At 28.8% G+C, this 16,552-nt stretch overlaps 1 protein-coding gene across 1 annotated transcript in view; it reads left to right on the top strand.

The window, feature by feature from the left end:
- The window catches only part of LOTGIDRAFT_212414 (hypothetical protein), a gene marked incomplete at its 5' end in the record, with an annotated part of 29,435 nt that overhangs the window by 2,791 nt on the left and 10,092 nt on the right, over positions 1–16,552 (top strand). Inside the window, 13 exons of the mRNA XM_009048117.1 lie at positions 12,724–12,818; positions 13,074–13,178; positions 13,381–13,427; positions 13,531–13,594; positions 13,772–13,785; positions 14,056–14,140; positions 14,356–14,462; positions 14,663–14,810; positions 15,017–15,135; positions 15,404–15,520; positions 15,742–15,798; positions 15,946–16,050; positions 16,386–16,448. Of these exons, the coding sequence (XP_009046365.1) occupies positions 12,724–12,818; positions 13,074–13,178; positions 13,381–13,427; positions 13,531–13,594; positions 13,772–13,785; positions 14,056–14,140; positions 14,356–14,462; positions 14,663–14,810; positions 15,017–15,135; positions 15,404–15,520; positions 15,742–15,798; positions 15,946–16,050; positions 16,386–16,448 (1,126 nt within the window). The remainder of the gene's footprint in view (positions 1–12,723; positions 12,819–13,073; positions 13,179–13,380; positions 13,428–13,530; positions 13,595–13,771; positions 13,786–14,055; positions 14,141–14,355; positions 14,463–14,662; positions 14,811–15,016; positions 15,136–15,403; positions 15,521–15,741; positions 15,799–15,945; positions 16,051–16,385; positions 16,449–16,552) is intronic.

The following is a 16,552-nucleotide window of genomic DNA, read 5'->3' as shown; positions in this document are numbered from 1 at the left end:
AATACACCTTGATTAGCATACAAAAATCACTACAAATTTAACTATGAAATTTGAATTTATACATTTAAAAAACTACAAAACCTTATTAAACATGTTGAGAAACATTATATAACTTTGTATAAAACATATTAAAGAGCATTATGATTATTGAAAGCATATTGAAAAGCACTGAAATTTTATGGAGCATCTCTTTAAGTATAATAATATTAAAGATCATGTTAAAGCATTACAATATCATAAACCTTTCAAAAGCATTACAATTTTAAAAAACATTTAAAAGTATTATAAAACATTCAAAAGAATTACAAATTCATAAAACTTTTAAAAGCAATACAAATTTATAAAACATTTAAAAGGATTACAGTTGTATCAAACATTTGCAATCAATTAAATTTTGAAAAACATTTAAAAGCATTATAAAACATTCAAAAGAATTACAAATTTATAAAACATTTAAAAGCAATACAAATTTATAAAACATTTAAAAGGATTACAGTTGTATCAAACATTTGCAATCAATTAAAAGCATTACATTTTTATAAAACATTTAAAAAGTGTAGATATTTTATTAAACATTTTGACAAACATTAAGTTTTTATTGAACATTTTAACAAGATTTAAAAATTTAATAAACATTTAAAAAATTATTCAAATATTTAAAACCTCCTAATTTTTAAAAAACTAAAAAAACATTACTTTGTAATAGAATGTAATAGAATGGCTGAAATTCAACTCTATTGCCTGATAAAACAAATACTTAAACTAAAACATATACATCTATTTGAGGATAGATGCAATGACAAATATATTTAAGTTTAAAGTTGAATACAATGGTAATCTAACTTAAAGAAAAGGTGTTGATATTTATTGTAAGGTCACCTTGACAAATATTACCTTTTTATAAGAAAACTTTTTTAAGTCAAATATTATTGTTTATTTTAGAAACCCTTATATATTGCATCAATGATTTTCTTATCCTTTATTATGTATAACCATTGATTGGCATATTTTAAGACTTGAAGATCAAAAGACAAAAAAGTGCAACTTGTAATTTTTTGAATGACATATTTTTATCTTGGGCATGGATTTCGGCATATTTTCTCAGTTTTGTCATACCCTTTGCTGTGTAAAACTATTTGAATATGACTAAAATTTGTTTGTTTGTTTTGGCAGAGCTTGTGATGTATTTCGCTCTATTTTCTATACCTGAAATTAACCTTGTGGTAAGAAATCACAATAACTGGTATATTTGTGTAAAAGTACCCTCACACCATAGCTATTACTAGTTACGTATGGTTGTAACTGAGGATAGCGGGCAAAAGTTTCCAATAGAACTTGGTAGTTGCACTTTCATCATTCGCAACCAAATACAACTGGTAATTGCTATGGTGTGAGGGCCCTTTTAGATTTCTATATTGAAAGAACTTAAAGGGTAGCAATTGGGTGTCATATATTTTGAATCTGAAATATTAATAGGATAGCCTATGAGAATTGTTCATTGCGCAACTATTGATTCTGCATCATAAGCAAATAATATGCCTTATTTCTTTAATGGTTTATACAAAGAATAAAATAGCTAATCTTGAAAAGAATGGTATTTTTATGTACACATCACTTAATTTTACTCAAGAGTTACTCAAGTGTTAAATAAGGCAAAAATTAAAACATCATAGGAAGGAACACAATATAATTGTCTCAGTGTAAAACTGTTACAATTTGTCACTGTTACAAGTATTAACAATTTAGTGAAGAGATTGACAAGTTTGAATTTCAATTGTTATCCATTGTTTCTAAGTTATTTGTAAAATGGTGTGGTATAGTTTCTATAACAGTGTTGAAATATATTCTACATTTGTCTGTATTGATTTCTCTATGTCTGGCCATTTCACTGAATTTCTAAATGAATTCTTTTTCTTCTTCAATAAATACAGATTGGAAAGTTGGATTTCTTTTTCTGTTCTGTAAACTTGATTTTGAAAATAACTGTAAATAATATGTCGACTTGCCCTGAGGTGTGACTTATTTACAAAATGCCTTTCGAGTAATCAGGATTAATGTATAAAAAAAGACAAAAATCTTGCCTGTATTATGTTGTAATTTTTAATAACTTGATATATATTTGGAACACTTTAATACACAGTATTCAGTATTTGAAAAATATTTCCAGAAGAGTAATTTTTGAGATATGGATTGCTTTCAACAATGCACATTGCATGCTATATATCATTATAATACCAGTATATAATTAAATCTTCTAAAAGAAAATATTTGAGCTTTATCTATTTCTTATCTATCTCTATAAATATTCCAATGTTTCCAGAAACTTGCCTGGTTTATTTTTGGTCTATATGAATGAGTTGTTGATAATTTTAGGTTCCAGACTACCACTTCTATCTACTCTAATTTCACTAGATAGTTTCTAGTAGATAGTCTCCTTCAACTGATGACAATGTTCAGTACACATTCAACTTAAAGGTGCTCTACTTGATCAATCACAAATTGTAATTGTATTCGAGCTTAGTAGGTAATTTGACAAAAAATACAATGTAATGATTTGTAAAAATTCATCATATTTTTCTGAAATGCTGAAATGCAATTTTGAATTTGAAAGGAAGATGTTTGTATTGATCATGCCTGCTATTTTACATTTTTAGGTTTTTGTTGTGTTAGTTCAGGGCATCAAAATACCATCCCAAAACAGTTTTTGTGAAAAACAAAGCAATATGTTTTAGCAAGTGCTTGTGCTGAGTTATGATAAGTTATAGCATTTTTCTCTTCGAGCCAATCACAGTTTTGATTTATTACATTCAGCCATCTGTCAAAATAATCACCTCATTTCATTTTGGCAATGGATTGAATATTTGTTGAATGTTAAGGTTACAACCTTCTAGCAGTGATTTGGCTCTATAAATCACTGAACTTTGTCTGGCTAATCTCTGAAATTCCAGTTGTATCTTATATCGCATAAGCCCCTTTACACCAGGCAGCTATTAAGCGTTCTGCTCTCAGCGTGGACCAGACTGCGATAAAATGTGCCCAGTTACATTTCAGTAAACTCAAGTATCTGAGAACGGTTCTTCAGTTATAGTGTAAAGGAAAAGTGTTCTCGGCACGGTTATCTGTGGAACTCTTCTTGAAGAAGTTAAAATCAACCCTTGCAATCACTGTGATCTAACCGAAGCCATATGAATAATGCTGAAATTTCGTGGGAAAAGGTGAAGGTCAATTGTGAGGAGCAGTTACAGTTTACATAGCACCAATTAATCAGGTCCGTTCTGAAACGCTCGACTGTTTACATTACTCAAAATTCATACGCTCCGTTCTGAGAACCAATAAATTTGTAATGTAAAAGGTTTTATTGATAGTGGAAGGTTGTCAAATAGTCAATAGTCAAATGTCCTCTTATTTTATCCAATATTATCCAATTTGTCTTATTCATGGTCACTAGACACCTATGTGCCAACTAATATAAGTATTGATGACCAATTACTTCACACAAACAGGCTTAGAATGTTAAGATTCCTAGCTCAAGTAGTTCAAATGAAACTCAGTGATTTTCATTTAGCTTTTTTTTGGCTAGTAGCAGCATTTCAAAAATTCCAGATGTATTTATTTTTACATAGTAGAGGAAGAGTATCATTAAGTAAATTTACAGAAATTCCATCACAGATAATATTAAAGAATTCTTAGTGAACTTATAAATCATAGGGCAGACACTTCACCTATCTCATAAACCTATAACATAAACAAAGATAAAAATTGATCTTAAGAATGTTTTAAAAAATGTCTTGTATTTTATTTTGTTTATATTTTTTATGAGGTGAATAAACAAGGTGATATAATCAATGAAAAAAATCATGTCCAGTCAAACAATTTGTATATGAGAGTTTGGCATAATGTTTGTTTCATGATATTGTCATCGCCCCTGTCCGTCGGTCCGTCCGTCAACATTTCTTGTGAGCACTATAGAGACTACAGTTTTTATCTGATTTTGATAAAACTTGGTGTGATGCTTTAGATTGATAAGATCTCGGTCAAGTTCGAATTTGACATATTTTCGATGAACGGTTTTTGAGATATTGCCCTTGACTTAGAAAGCCTTGAAATTTGTTAAAAATTGTTCGTGAGCAGGATTGAAGCTACAGTTTTCAACCGATGCTGATGAAACTTGGTGTGATCATTGGAATTCATAAGATCTCGGACAAGTTCTAACTTGACGCATTTTCGATGAAAGTTTTTTGAGTTATTGCCCTTGACTTTGTTAAAACGCGTCAAACTTTGTTAAAAATAGTTCGTGAGCAGGATTGAAGCTACAGTTTTCAACCAATTGTGATGAAACTTGGTGTGATCATTGGAATTGATAAGATCTCGAACAAGTTCTAACTTGACACATTTTCGACAAACGGTTTTTGAGTTATTGCCCTTGACTTTGTTAAAACGCGTCGAAATTTGTTAAAAATAGTTGCAGGATTGAAGCTACAGTTTTCAACCGATTCTGATGAAATTTGGTGTAATCATTGGAATTAATAAGATCTCGGACAAGTTCTAACTTGACACATTTTCGATGAACGGTTTTTGAGTTATTGCCCTTGACTTTGTAAAAACACGTCAAAAGTTGTTTTTTGCCCTTGATTAGAGCTGTGTGATGTAACTGTTTGTTGTATTTGGGTTATTGATATTGATTTTAAAAAATTTTGTGGAATTATTCAGCATAAATAATTTCTTCAATATGAGAAAATTCGTACTTTAGTCACTAAAGATTGTTTTATTATTTCTGACAGCTGCCAGTGGGCGTATGTTATCTTGCAACGCAAGCTATCTTTTTTCTGTAGATCAATTTATGTGATATTGACATGTACAATTATGAAAAAAATATCGATAAAACAAAGTTAGTTTTAATAGAAAAAGGAAGTATGGAGGAAAATATTGTCATGATCAACAGCTTTTGTTTAAGAACATAAGTAAAAATTGTACCTCTGATGTCAATAGATTTTTGAGAAATTTATAGACATAGAGGAAACTTTTATTTATATAGTCGCCGTCAGTAACATTAAACCCATATATCAGGTCTGTTCCGAGACTAGCAGGAGACTTCTTAGATGGGCCTGTAATTGTATTGTTTCTCTGAAGCTTTCCTGTTGACATAACACATAATTCATCTATCCTGGCTCCCTAGGGCCACAAACATTTTTCATACTTGAGAATTTTACTCCAAATTGAAGTAGCTATTACCAGTGCATAACTGATTGTACCAAAGAAAAAAATTGATTATTCTATTCCTTAGGGTACAATGTTTCAATATCACATCTTCAAATTTTACCTTTTCTTGATGTGAGTGGAATTATAAATTTGAGTAAAAACTAAGCTGAGCTAAGAAATGTTTTGTTGCCCTGGGTGCAGTTTTGAAGATTGATTTTTTAAATGTAAAAGCGTTTATAAGACAATCCCAGAACTTCTGATAAGTTACACTTTCTTTCATACATTCTCATTAATATAATTATCACATATACAGGGAAATAGACCAAAAGGTATGAATTTCAACTAGGTTCCTATCTAATTATAGAATGTCTACAGAGAACTGTTTCAATACTATCACAGACCTATTACCAGATACCTGTCATTCCATAGAGGAATATGATAATACTAGTTAAAGGATGATTCCTGATTATCATGAAGCCTTTTGATCAAATAGCTCAAGCTTAATTCCTGATTGTTATATTACATTTACTTCTTGATTTGTTTGTTCTGCTTGATCAATTTGTTAATATGAATTCTAGATCTAGTTTGTTAATATTACTTCTTGATTGGTTTGTTAATATTACTTCTTGATCGGTTTGTTAATATACTTCTTGATCGGTTTGTTAATATACTTCTTTATTGGTTTGTTAATATTACTTCTTTATTGGTTTGTTAATATTACTTTTTGATCAGTTTGTTAATATTTTTTCTTGAGCGGTTTGTTGATATTAGATATCTTGCAGTTTATTAACATTACTTCTAGATCTGTTTGTGAATATTATTTTCAGATCAATTTGTTAACATTTATTAATCATTTCTAGAAAAAGTTGTCAATCTTACCTCTAGGTCAATTTCTTGATATAAATTCAATTTGTTCCTGCTGAAATAAATCTCTTATCTAGTCATTTAAAGAAATATTCCTGATCATCATAGTACTTATTGATCAGTTCAATAAAAATAGATTCCTAATCATTATAGTACTTCTTGATCAGTTCAATAGAAATAGATTACTAATCATTATAGTACTTCTTGATCAGTTCAATAGAAATAGATTCCTAATCATTATAGTACTTCTTGATCAGTTCAATAAAAATAGATTCCTAATCATTATAGTACTTCTTGATCAGTTCAATAGACATAGATTCCTAATTATTATAGTACCTCTTGATCAGTCCAATAAAAATAGATTCCTAATCATTATAGTACCTCTTGATCAGTTCAATAGAAATAGATTCCTGATCATCATAGTACTTCTTGATCAGTTCAATAGAAATAGATTCCTGATCATCATAGTACTTCTTGATCAGTTCAATAAAAATAGATTCCTAATCATTATAGTACTTTTTGATCAGTTCAATATAAATAGATTACTAATTATTATAGTACTTCTTGATCAGTTCAATAGAAATAGATTACTAATTATTATAGTACTTCTTGATCAGTTCAATAGAAATAGATTCCTAATCATCATAGTACTTCTTGATCAGTTCAATAGAAATAGATTCCTAATCATTATAGTACACAAATCCTAAGTTACCATTTTATGACATGAAATATCTGAATAAGAATATAGGTGGTTGAATTCATGTTATCTTTAAACAAAGTAAATGTATGGAATGCTTGATTTAAACAACTACTATTAAGTTCTTTCAGATATAGAAAATAACATCCCTTACTTTCAAAGCCATTACTGCAAGTGAAATGTATTTAATTTTAGATGTAGAACTTCAAAAAGAACCACATTACTTGAAAGAATTACAGAGTTCTATTCCTTGTGGTTTTTATATAGATCAGAAACTAAAAAAATGTACTTAGCATTTTATCTTGTGGTTTGACATTCTCGGCATAGACAGTTAACAATTTTCTTCTTCTCTTTCTTTGATTTAAAAAACAACAATATGTGGTGTAGACAATGTGTAAGTTGGCCTTCATGAAATATCATCACCACCTAAAACTTTCAACACATGCTATTTTTTCTCCTGCCAACAAAATATTGTGTTAAATGTTTTGTATGCAACTTCCCCTTCAAATGTATTAAACTTTTTACAGGAGATCGAATATTAAGGTTTAACCAATTGACTTAAAGATGATGAATCAGTATATATGTTTAATATATTGTAAATATAACTAATCTTGTAAGAGCTTCATATGAAAAATATTGCTGATTTATAATTGCTTTTTATTTTATATGGGTCAAAAACTTTCAAGGGTACCTTGAGCCACGAAAGAAAAGGCATGAAAAACATACATTGTTTACATATATTATATATTATACTGTATTATACCATTAAACATGTACAAAATCAAATGATGACTCAATCAAATCACATCACTGACCTCATGTACTGTTTTTTGATCGATCATTCTCATAAATCCAACATCAAATCAAAATCATTGTCATCATATTGTATGACTAGTTTAAATGGAGTGTTAGTAGGTCAGTTTTCGACAGAAGTCAACCAAGTTGAAACATACCAACAGATGTATTGAAGTATGTGATTGATGACCAATGTTATGAGGAACATTGTCATTGATTGACATTTCACATGAACTGGTAAAAAATAACATTCCAAATATACAGCATGGGAAACAAAGATTTATTTTACATTTTTAAAATTATTTCATTAGTTGACATTCCTATTGAATTCCATTTAACATACTTTTAATCAAATAGTGCATTTTGTTATATTGGTGATTGTAAAGTGCATATTATTTTTTGTACTTGGAAAACTTATTCACACCATTCTCAATCAATTTCTTTTAGTGGTAAGAAGGAGCAAGAAGGTCCTACTTCTGTAGTTCCTCAATTCCACTAAAACCAAGTGTTTGATGATGTCACTAATCGCAAAATATGTTCTATCACATAAGGGCCCATTTGCAATGGTGCTAGGTATCAGTGTCCCTGATGCAAATTTAGAAAACCTCTTTACAATCCCTTTAAACTAATAATATTTATGAATGGAATGGAATATTTATTGAGATATAATTGAGTTAAAAAGTGTAGGTTTAATGATATTAAGGAAAAGGTCTAATTGGTTTATTATGTCAAGGTAATGTGTTAATATTTTACTATAGAGACCTCCTACCACTACCTTAACATAATATTATACAGATTATATACAATCCATTTACATGTACCATATTTCTTTATAGTATGATTATTCGTAGATGCTTTATCAAATTTTTCATCAACCTAATTGAAAAGAGTGCATTAGCAAATCCTTACAATTTTTTTTACTTGAAGTAAATAAGATAGTCTATGGAATCTATGCATTACCAGCAATGTGCTCAATTGCATCTCACTGCTGATATAGTATTATCTGGTAATTGCAAGGAGGTTGGATGTCCGATTATAATTTTGAAAAGTGATACAGGTTGCTGAATTTTGCAGTTTTAGCTGACAAAGCAAATATTTAGATGACTCTGTCTTTGGTTTTGTAATAATATGACCAGAATTCATTATCAGACATACAGTAATTGGCAATAGATCTATGAAAACATGTTGTTTTAAAATGTTCAGGGCCAATTAACACATATGAATCAATATTTTTTTTCATTTAAATTTTGGAAATAAAACCTGTGCAATCCTGACTAGTATCTATTTTTAAAACATGGACTGAGTGACTTTTTATATCCTTCACATGTGTTTAACCAAGCAGCCATTGAATGCAGTAAGATTGGTCTTAAGTTTCATTCTAGAAGAAACCTACTGCATGAATACCTAACGAGATAAAAAAAAAAAATACCACTTTAAAGTAAATTGAGAGATTTGTGTTTAGAGGGTAATCCTAGCTATAAAATATAAAAGTAAGTTTGAGAGTGGGTTATGTAAAGTGAAGTGATAATAAAATGAGATACGATACAGGAAGAGGTAGAGAAGGAAGTAGGTAGGATAGAATATCAGCAGTAACATTCTAACAGATGTTAATAAAACTAGGAAGATAGCAGCAGACTTCACTTCCAATTATTACCATCCGTCTGCTAGGAAACATCTGAACACAACCTCACCTTCATACATCAATTAAACTTTAATTACAACCATTTCTCTACCTTTTCAAAACGCCTCTTCATAATATTTTTTATTGACAGTGGGGGCGTCCATTCATATTTATGTACAGTAAAAGATCATTTTGGTCTGCAGATTCTAATTTTATATTATTCATGTTTTTGATTGAAAAGTCTATCAAAACTGATAAATTTTAATAAAAATCTCTCAAATTGGCACAAAAGGAAGTAGCTCAATAATGTTTTGTTTGCCATGAACAAATATGACCTGAATTTCTGTGAATATTCTCAGATAATCAGAGCGTATTCTGTCCCAGCTGACTCCATTCTAAATATATTACTATTAGGTCCCAGTTTTCTTGGTGTGCTGAACATCTCTTTTGATGGATTGGGATACATAACATGAATAGACTATCAATAATTGTTTAATTGGATATCTAGATAATTATCATTATAAATTGGTAAAGAAAGATATAGTATTGTATAAGATAATGAGATAGACCACCCAAACATCTATTATATATCACAATATCTTGACACTTGGATTGTTTTATTGGCACTTGTAATACCTCTAGCTGTTACAAGTATCACAGTGATAAACTTACTTCATTTATTATACTCTCTTTTTCTTTTAACAGACTAGTAGCGTATTTAGATGGAGTGCCATAATTGGGCCATTTTGAAGTGAAAATTAAGCCCTCTAAATGCTTCTTTCGTATGACATGTTGTAAAGTACATCTCTTGATCATTGATACACTAGTCCATGATCTTAATAAGTTTTATACAATGGTGACCCTAATTCAATGATATTGATGAAATACTTTTACGAATTCTGTAAAATGCAGGATTTAAGCCTTGTATTTTCCAAAAAAAGTTCCACCTTCCTTAAAGATGGGTTTCCTTATTTTTTAGTGTCGAATTAAGCAAACTATATGATTAATTGGTGTTTCTAATGAATTATCATGTATTCTTAAAATATCAATATGTTCTTATTGCATATAATTAAGAGCTTTAACCAATCATAAATGTGCATGTATGTACAGTCTGGATAAACAAAAAAACACTTTTTGACCTTTCTTGACCTATCACTCATTGGAATTTTCCTGGTTATTTTATTCTGATTTAGCTAATTATGAATTAATTATGGACACGTGAGACAAACTGTTATTTTTCCAAGTTATTAGAACACTTCTACCTTCTATTCATATAAGAGCTTTAACCAATCATAAATGTGCATGTATGTACAGTCTGGATAAACAAAAAACACTTTTTGACCTTTCATGACCTATCACTCATTGAAATTTTCCTGGTTATTTTCTTCTGATTTAGATAATTATGAATTAATTATGGACATGTGAGACAAACTGGTATTTTTCCAAGTCATTAGAACACTTCTACTTTCTGTTCATATAAGTATAAGCATTTTCATTTTTAATAAATGAAAATAAGGGAACCTATCTTTAAGATGGATTGGAAAAAAAAGGTGGCCCATCCCAATCCAAATTTCCGCCACCAGTTTTATACACATATTATGATACAGAGATATTAATGCAACATAATATGATACAGAGATATTAATGCAACATAATCTTTCTATTGACATAAGATATTACTGACTTAGCAATGTTATAAAGAATAAACATATATATATTTGTCATAGTAAATCAACACTTATTGTAAGCTATTAGAAATTCAATAATATTTACTAAATATGTGTAAAGTTAAATCTTAAAGATATTCAACTGACTGATTACAAAATCAAAATCAATCAAACAAATCAATTCATTGATAGATTATTTTCATTCTAGATGAATATTGACAACTGTTGATTACAAATTTGATTTATTGAGTATTTGCTGAAAAATCAATAGTGCTGTAGTTTTACACAGAAAAAATCATTCACTGCTAAACTGTTGAATTCAAACAAATAAGTGGTTTGCACTTCAAATTAAAGCTAGCAATTGGATTTAGTTAGAAGTTACAGTTTACACTTGACAGTACATGTAGTTATAAATCCATTTTTTCATGCTAGTGTTAACATTTGTCTGTTTCTCTTAAGATAGCAGAAATATGGCAGTGTTTGAAATAAATGTGCCCAATTTTAGGGTGTCATTATTACATGTAAATGGAACTCAAATGTAAATGGAAGATTCAAAACAATGAAGATTTTTAATGCAAGCCAATTTACTTAAGCTTATTGGATTTATTTCAACCTTTGATTTTCGACTGCATGTAAATTCTTCAATTAGATCTAATTATACTGTATGAAGATATTGCAGGAGACTGATATTTGAATGTGAAATAGATATTTCTTCTGAGACCTAACTTATTTACTATATTATGCATGTCTTTTCTTTATCAGATAAATAATGAATAACATGTATTCATGTTGGAGATGGGAATATTGCTGTTTATTGTTTTGGCCAGAAAATAATATTGATTATGTTACTATAAGGGAATATTGTTAAAAAAAACAGAATACTACCATTCTTGTACATGATGTCAAAAATAGGATAATTTCTATTCATGAAATCATGTTTAAAGTGAGTAGTATGTGACTCATACTATATAAGGAACATGATGTTATAAGTGTTCAGAGAATTAACTTATTGATGTTATACTAATGGAGCAATCGGTATTACCAATTCCATGTAATTGGTCAAGTTTTATTAGTCCCGGTTATTAGTAATTATACTAAATACTTGTTATTGTTTTATTGATTTGTATATTAGTACTATGATAATAAGAGACTAGATGATGACAATGTATAATAATAAGATTAAAGCTAGACAGTTATTGACCATTGATACAGACTAGATAATCAAAAAAAAACAGAAACAAATATAACCTTGGAAATTGCAAAAAATATCCACACAAAAATGTGGTATGTACGTCACTTTGCCTTGGAAGAACATCGTACCAAGGCAAAACTTGAAAATAATCATATTTAAAATCTGCTTCCTAAATTCAAATAAAATTTTTAAAAAACATTTACATCTGCAACATGAGCACTTAATAAACATATTCCTTGATATGCAATTATGACTAGAACATACAACATATCCTCAATTCTAATTTACTGAAGTTATGATTCATAATAACTGTTACTGAAATAAGTCATATATAATCAATGATTTACATCTACCACTGAAACATTGCCATTTATTAAATCCTTAATATATCTGTAGCTCGAACTGAAAAGTGGGCGAGAAAGCAATTTTCAAATCTTGTATTCTTAAAATAAACCACCTAAATGTCATCATCCCTACATAAAGTGTTTAACTTGTAGATATGATAATTCTATATTTTAAAACAGTATGCCAATATGTTTTTTTAATGAAAGATTTTAATGATATTTTATGGAAATGTTAAGAATCTACTTTTTTCACCTCCAGGGTTAAACCTATCTAGCCCAATGTTTGCATACTTAATTTATAATGCTAACTATTTATTCTGACTATATGTTTATTATTATTATAGATATGCTATAGCTGATGATGCCTATAGATCTATGAGAGATAGAAATCTAGACCAATGTATTATAATATCTGGAGAAAGTGGGTCAGGAAAAACAGGTAAAAATATTTAAAATTAATCTGAAAGTCAATTGTTTGTGTTTTCTAGATCTATTTGAAAGTATCACTGATAAGAGGAGACCAAGTTAATAATAAAGAGCTTCTAAGATTTCCTACCATGCCTTCAAAACCCAAAATACTCAATTTCAGAGTAGCTAAAAGTTCAATAATGACTTCTGCTACTGTTTATGAAAGAAGGCAGCTTGAATTTTCCTTTAATCTTCAAGTTGATTAACTAGTAATGTTTCATTTCAGAGGCTAGTAAAGTTATTATGCAATATGTAGCTGAAGTATCTGGTAAAGGACAAGATATTGATACAGTTAAAGAACAACTATTACAATCTAATCCTGTATTAGAAGGTAAATACCAGTTGAAATAAAGTATGGATTGTGTATGGTCAGGGACAATTATGGTTGCAGTGAAGTAGGCAACCTGGAACATTGTATTTAGTCCCTGTTTATAAGATAACAATCCAGTATTGACATGGCTACAAAAAAAGAATGTTTGAAACACAATATGAAATGTTTTATATTTTCCTAACAAATCAATCTCTATTTTCAGCATTTGGAAATGCGAAAACAGTCAGAAATGATAATTCATCAAGATTTGTAAGTATATGTTTGCACAATTTTTCATGAAGATAATAATAAATTGAATTAGACTGTGTAACTTATTCTAAAGCTGAAATAAAAATATACTTGATATTTTTAGGGTAAATATATGGATATAGAATTTGATTATAAAGGTGATCCTATTGGTGGTGTTATAACAAATTGTAAGTTTTCATTTAAATATCTTTTCATATAACAGATTTTATACAACTGACTCATTTCTTTAATTCTGTCTCTGAAGTGCTCAATCTACTTACTGATTTTTTTTTTTTTTTTTGATTTATGCATAATATTGTTAATATGATTATTTTCTTTTACTTTCATATCATGGTTGTGAATAGATTTATTAGAGAAGGTAATTAATCTTATAGTTTTTTTTCATCTTCTCCACATTGTCTGTTATCTTTTATAAACTGTTCCATTAGATATTCATATGCACAGATACTATGACATGAGGCAATATTACAATCCTGTGGTCAGTGATTTTAAGGGTCAAACTTTCATTCTGTGTATAAGGGGAAGTAATATGTCTCATATTAAAAAGATTAGCTGTCTGACTGTAGGCCTATCATTATTTATAAATAACTTACACTGTGTTTTAATAATGAATCATGATATATTTTAGTCTCGTGTTGCTGTTCAATCAAAAGGAGAAAGAAATTTTCACATATTTTATCAATTATTATCTGGTGCTGACCCACAATTACTTAGTAAGTATTTTTGTAAACTTCTTAAATTTGCAATATGAACTTGTCTTCTGTTTAGGATTGTTGCAGATGGCTGTTGCTGCCTGTCATGTCTCATTCAAAACCTTTAATAAAATGAGCTCCAAGTCATATTCTTATTTCTTATTATATTTCATTACTTTATTCATAATATTTGAATTTTTAATATTGTTAGTAATCTACTACTTAATCAATTTCAGAATCATTAAAATTACATGAAAGTGCTCAGGATTATGTATTTCTCAGGAATGGTGGAAATGGTTTATCTAGTGCTACAGATGATGCTGAAAATTTCAGAATTGTCAAAGTGAGATAATGCTTTTATTTTTAGATTCAGAACTTCATTAAATTTGAGCTCCATTATTGTTACTAACAAAGAAGGAACTGATCACCCTTCAAGAATATCTGAAACCACTAGCAATGGATTTGAACGGTCATGTCTTCTGTACCAAATATACTCTGAAAAAATGTTTTTTTTTAAAGCTTTCTTTTCTTTTTAAAATATAGAATGGTATGGAGATAATAGGATTTAGTTCTGAAGAAATTAACCATGTATTTAAATTAGTATCAACAATATTAAAGTTAGGTAATATACAATTTACACCGAGAGTTAATGAAGATGGAACAGATGGCTGTGATATTGGAGCTGAAAATGGTAAGTGTTCTTTACAAAATATTAGAGAATTTTGTATGATTGTAATTTCAAATGGGTTGCCACTATACCATACATAAAGTAGAATATTTCATGACAGCCTGAAACTTTTGATAAGCATACCAAATTTTTCAAAATTGTGGAAATTGCAATGGAATTTTTTTGTCTCAAGTGTAACTGATAATAATCATTGATTCTCTATATTATAGAGGTACAAGAAGTATGTGAACTATTAGGTTGTAGTAAAGAATTATTAGATGCAGCATTAACACAGAGAACTGTGGAGGTGAAAGGTGACAAAGTTAAAACTCACCTTAAAAATAATGATGTAAGTAGGTTTATATAGGTGAGATGTAGGTGTCAAAAGAACTATAATTCAGCCATCCAAAGATCTTTTCAAAATTAGAATATAATGTCCAGTTCCCTTACAAATGAAAGTTTAGAGTAGGCTTATTACATTCTTCATAAACCACAAAATGAATTGATATTTTAGTTATTCTAAAGAGATTTTTTTAAAGACATCAAGCATTAAAAAGAAACTTCTTCATTCAGAAATATGTCTGAGAACCTTTTTTACGCTATAATCTATATTTCAGGCCTATTATGCAAGAGATGCTTTATGTAAAGCATTATATAGTCGTATGTTTTCATGGTTAGTTCAACGTATAAATGACAGTATTAAGGTAATATTAAACTCTTTGAAAATTGATACAGTTAGAAAATCTACAGCTCTTAGCAAAAGAGACAACATTTTAAATGACATGGGCTTGATATCATTGGAAATTATATAATTTAAAATAAATCTGATATTACTGTTATTAGGTAGTTAAAAACTAATTTCAGTCACTTTTATTTACAGTCATTATTACTTATGTTGTTTCTGAAGATATTTGTTTTTGTATGAAAGAATAACTGTATATTACAGGTGAAGAAGAAAGGAAAGACGAAGGTTATGGGTGTGTTAGATATATATGGATTTGAAGTTTTTCAGGTATGTTTGTATATTTGCATCATTAATTGCACAGAAATTAGTCATTAGACAAAGATAAACTAATAGAAAAATTGAAATTCCTTGCATACAGACACATATATTTTGTCATACTTTATCTTGATATAAACCAATGATTTTTTTTTTCAGAATAATAGTTTTGAACAGTTTATTATTAACTATTGTAATGAAAAGTTACAACAGATATTTATTGAGTTAACATTAAAAGAAGAACAAGAAGAATATGTGAAGGAGGTAGGACTTGACTTTATCATTGGTACCTAAATATATACTAATTGGAATTGAGCAATTATTAATCAGAAAAGAACGCAAGATAAGACCAGAAAGCCTAGCTCGACAAAACTAGACAGTTTAATGATATTTAGATAACCTTTTTTAACAATACGTTTGTCCTTTGAGGATTTGGAAATCTCATCTTACAGTAATAGTACCTGTTACAAGACCATCATTCATAGATAAAAACCACATAAAGTTTAATAGACAGTATCACCAAAGGATGATGTGTTCTCCATATCTCTAAAGGTCTTATAGAGATCTATTATTGATATATTGATATGATGTATTTTAAGGGAATAGAATGGATACATGTTGAATATTTTAATAATGCTGTTATCTGTGATTTGATAGAGAAGGTAGGTAAATTAGATCATGATTAATGTGTAATATACTACATGAACAAATTAGTCCATAGATCTTTTTGTTACACAAACATTCAGAACTTTCTGATAGTGATTTA

This window comes from Lottia gigantea (genome assembly GCF_000327385.1).
Source record: "Lottia gigantea unplaced genomic scaffold LOTGIsca_12, whole genome shotgun sequence".
Classification (NCBI taxonomy): Eukaryota; Metazoa; Mollusca; class Gastropoda; family Lottiidae; genus Lottia; species Lottia gigantea.
The sequence above is the reverse complement of the archived record's forward strand: the minus strand, read 5'-3'. Positions and strand labels throughout refer to the sequence as shown.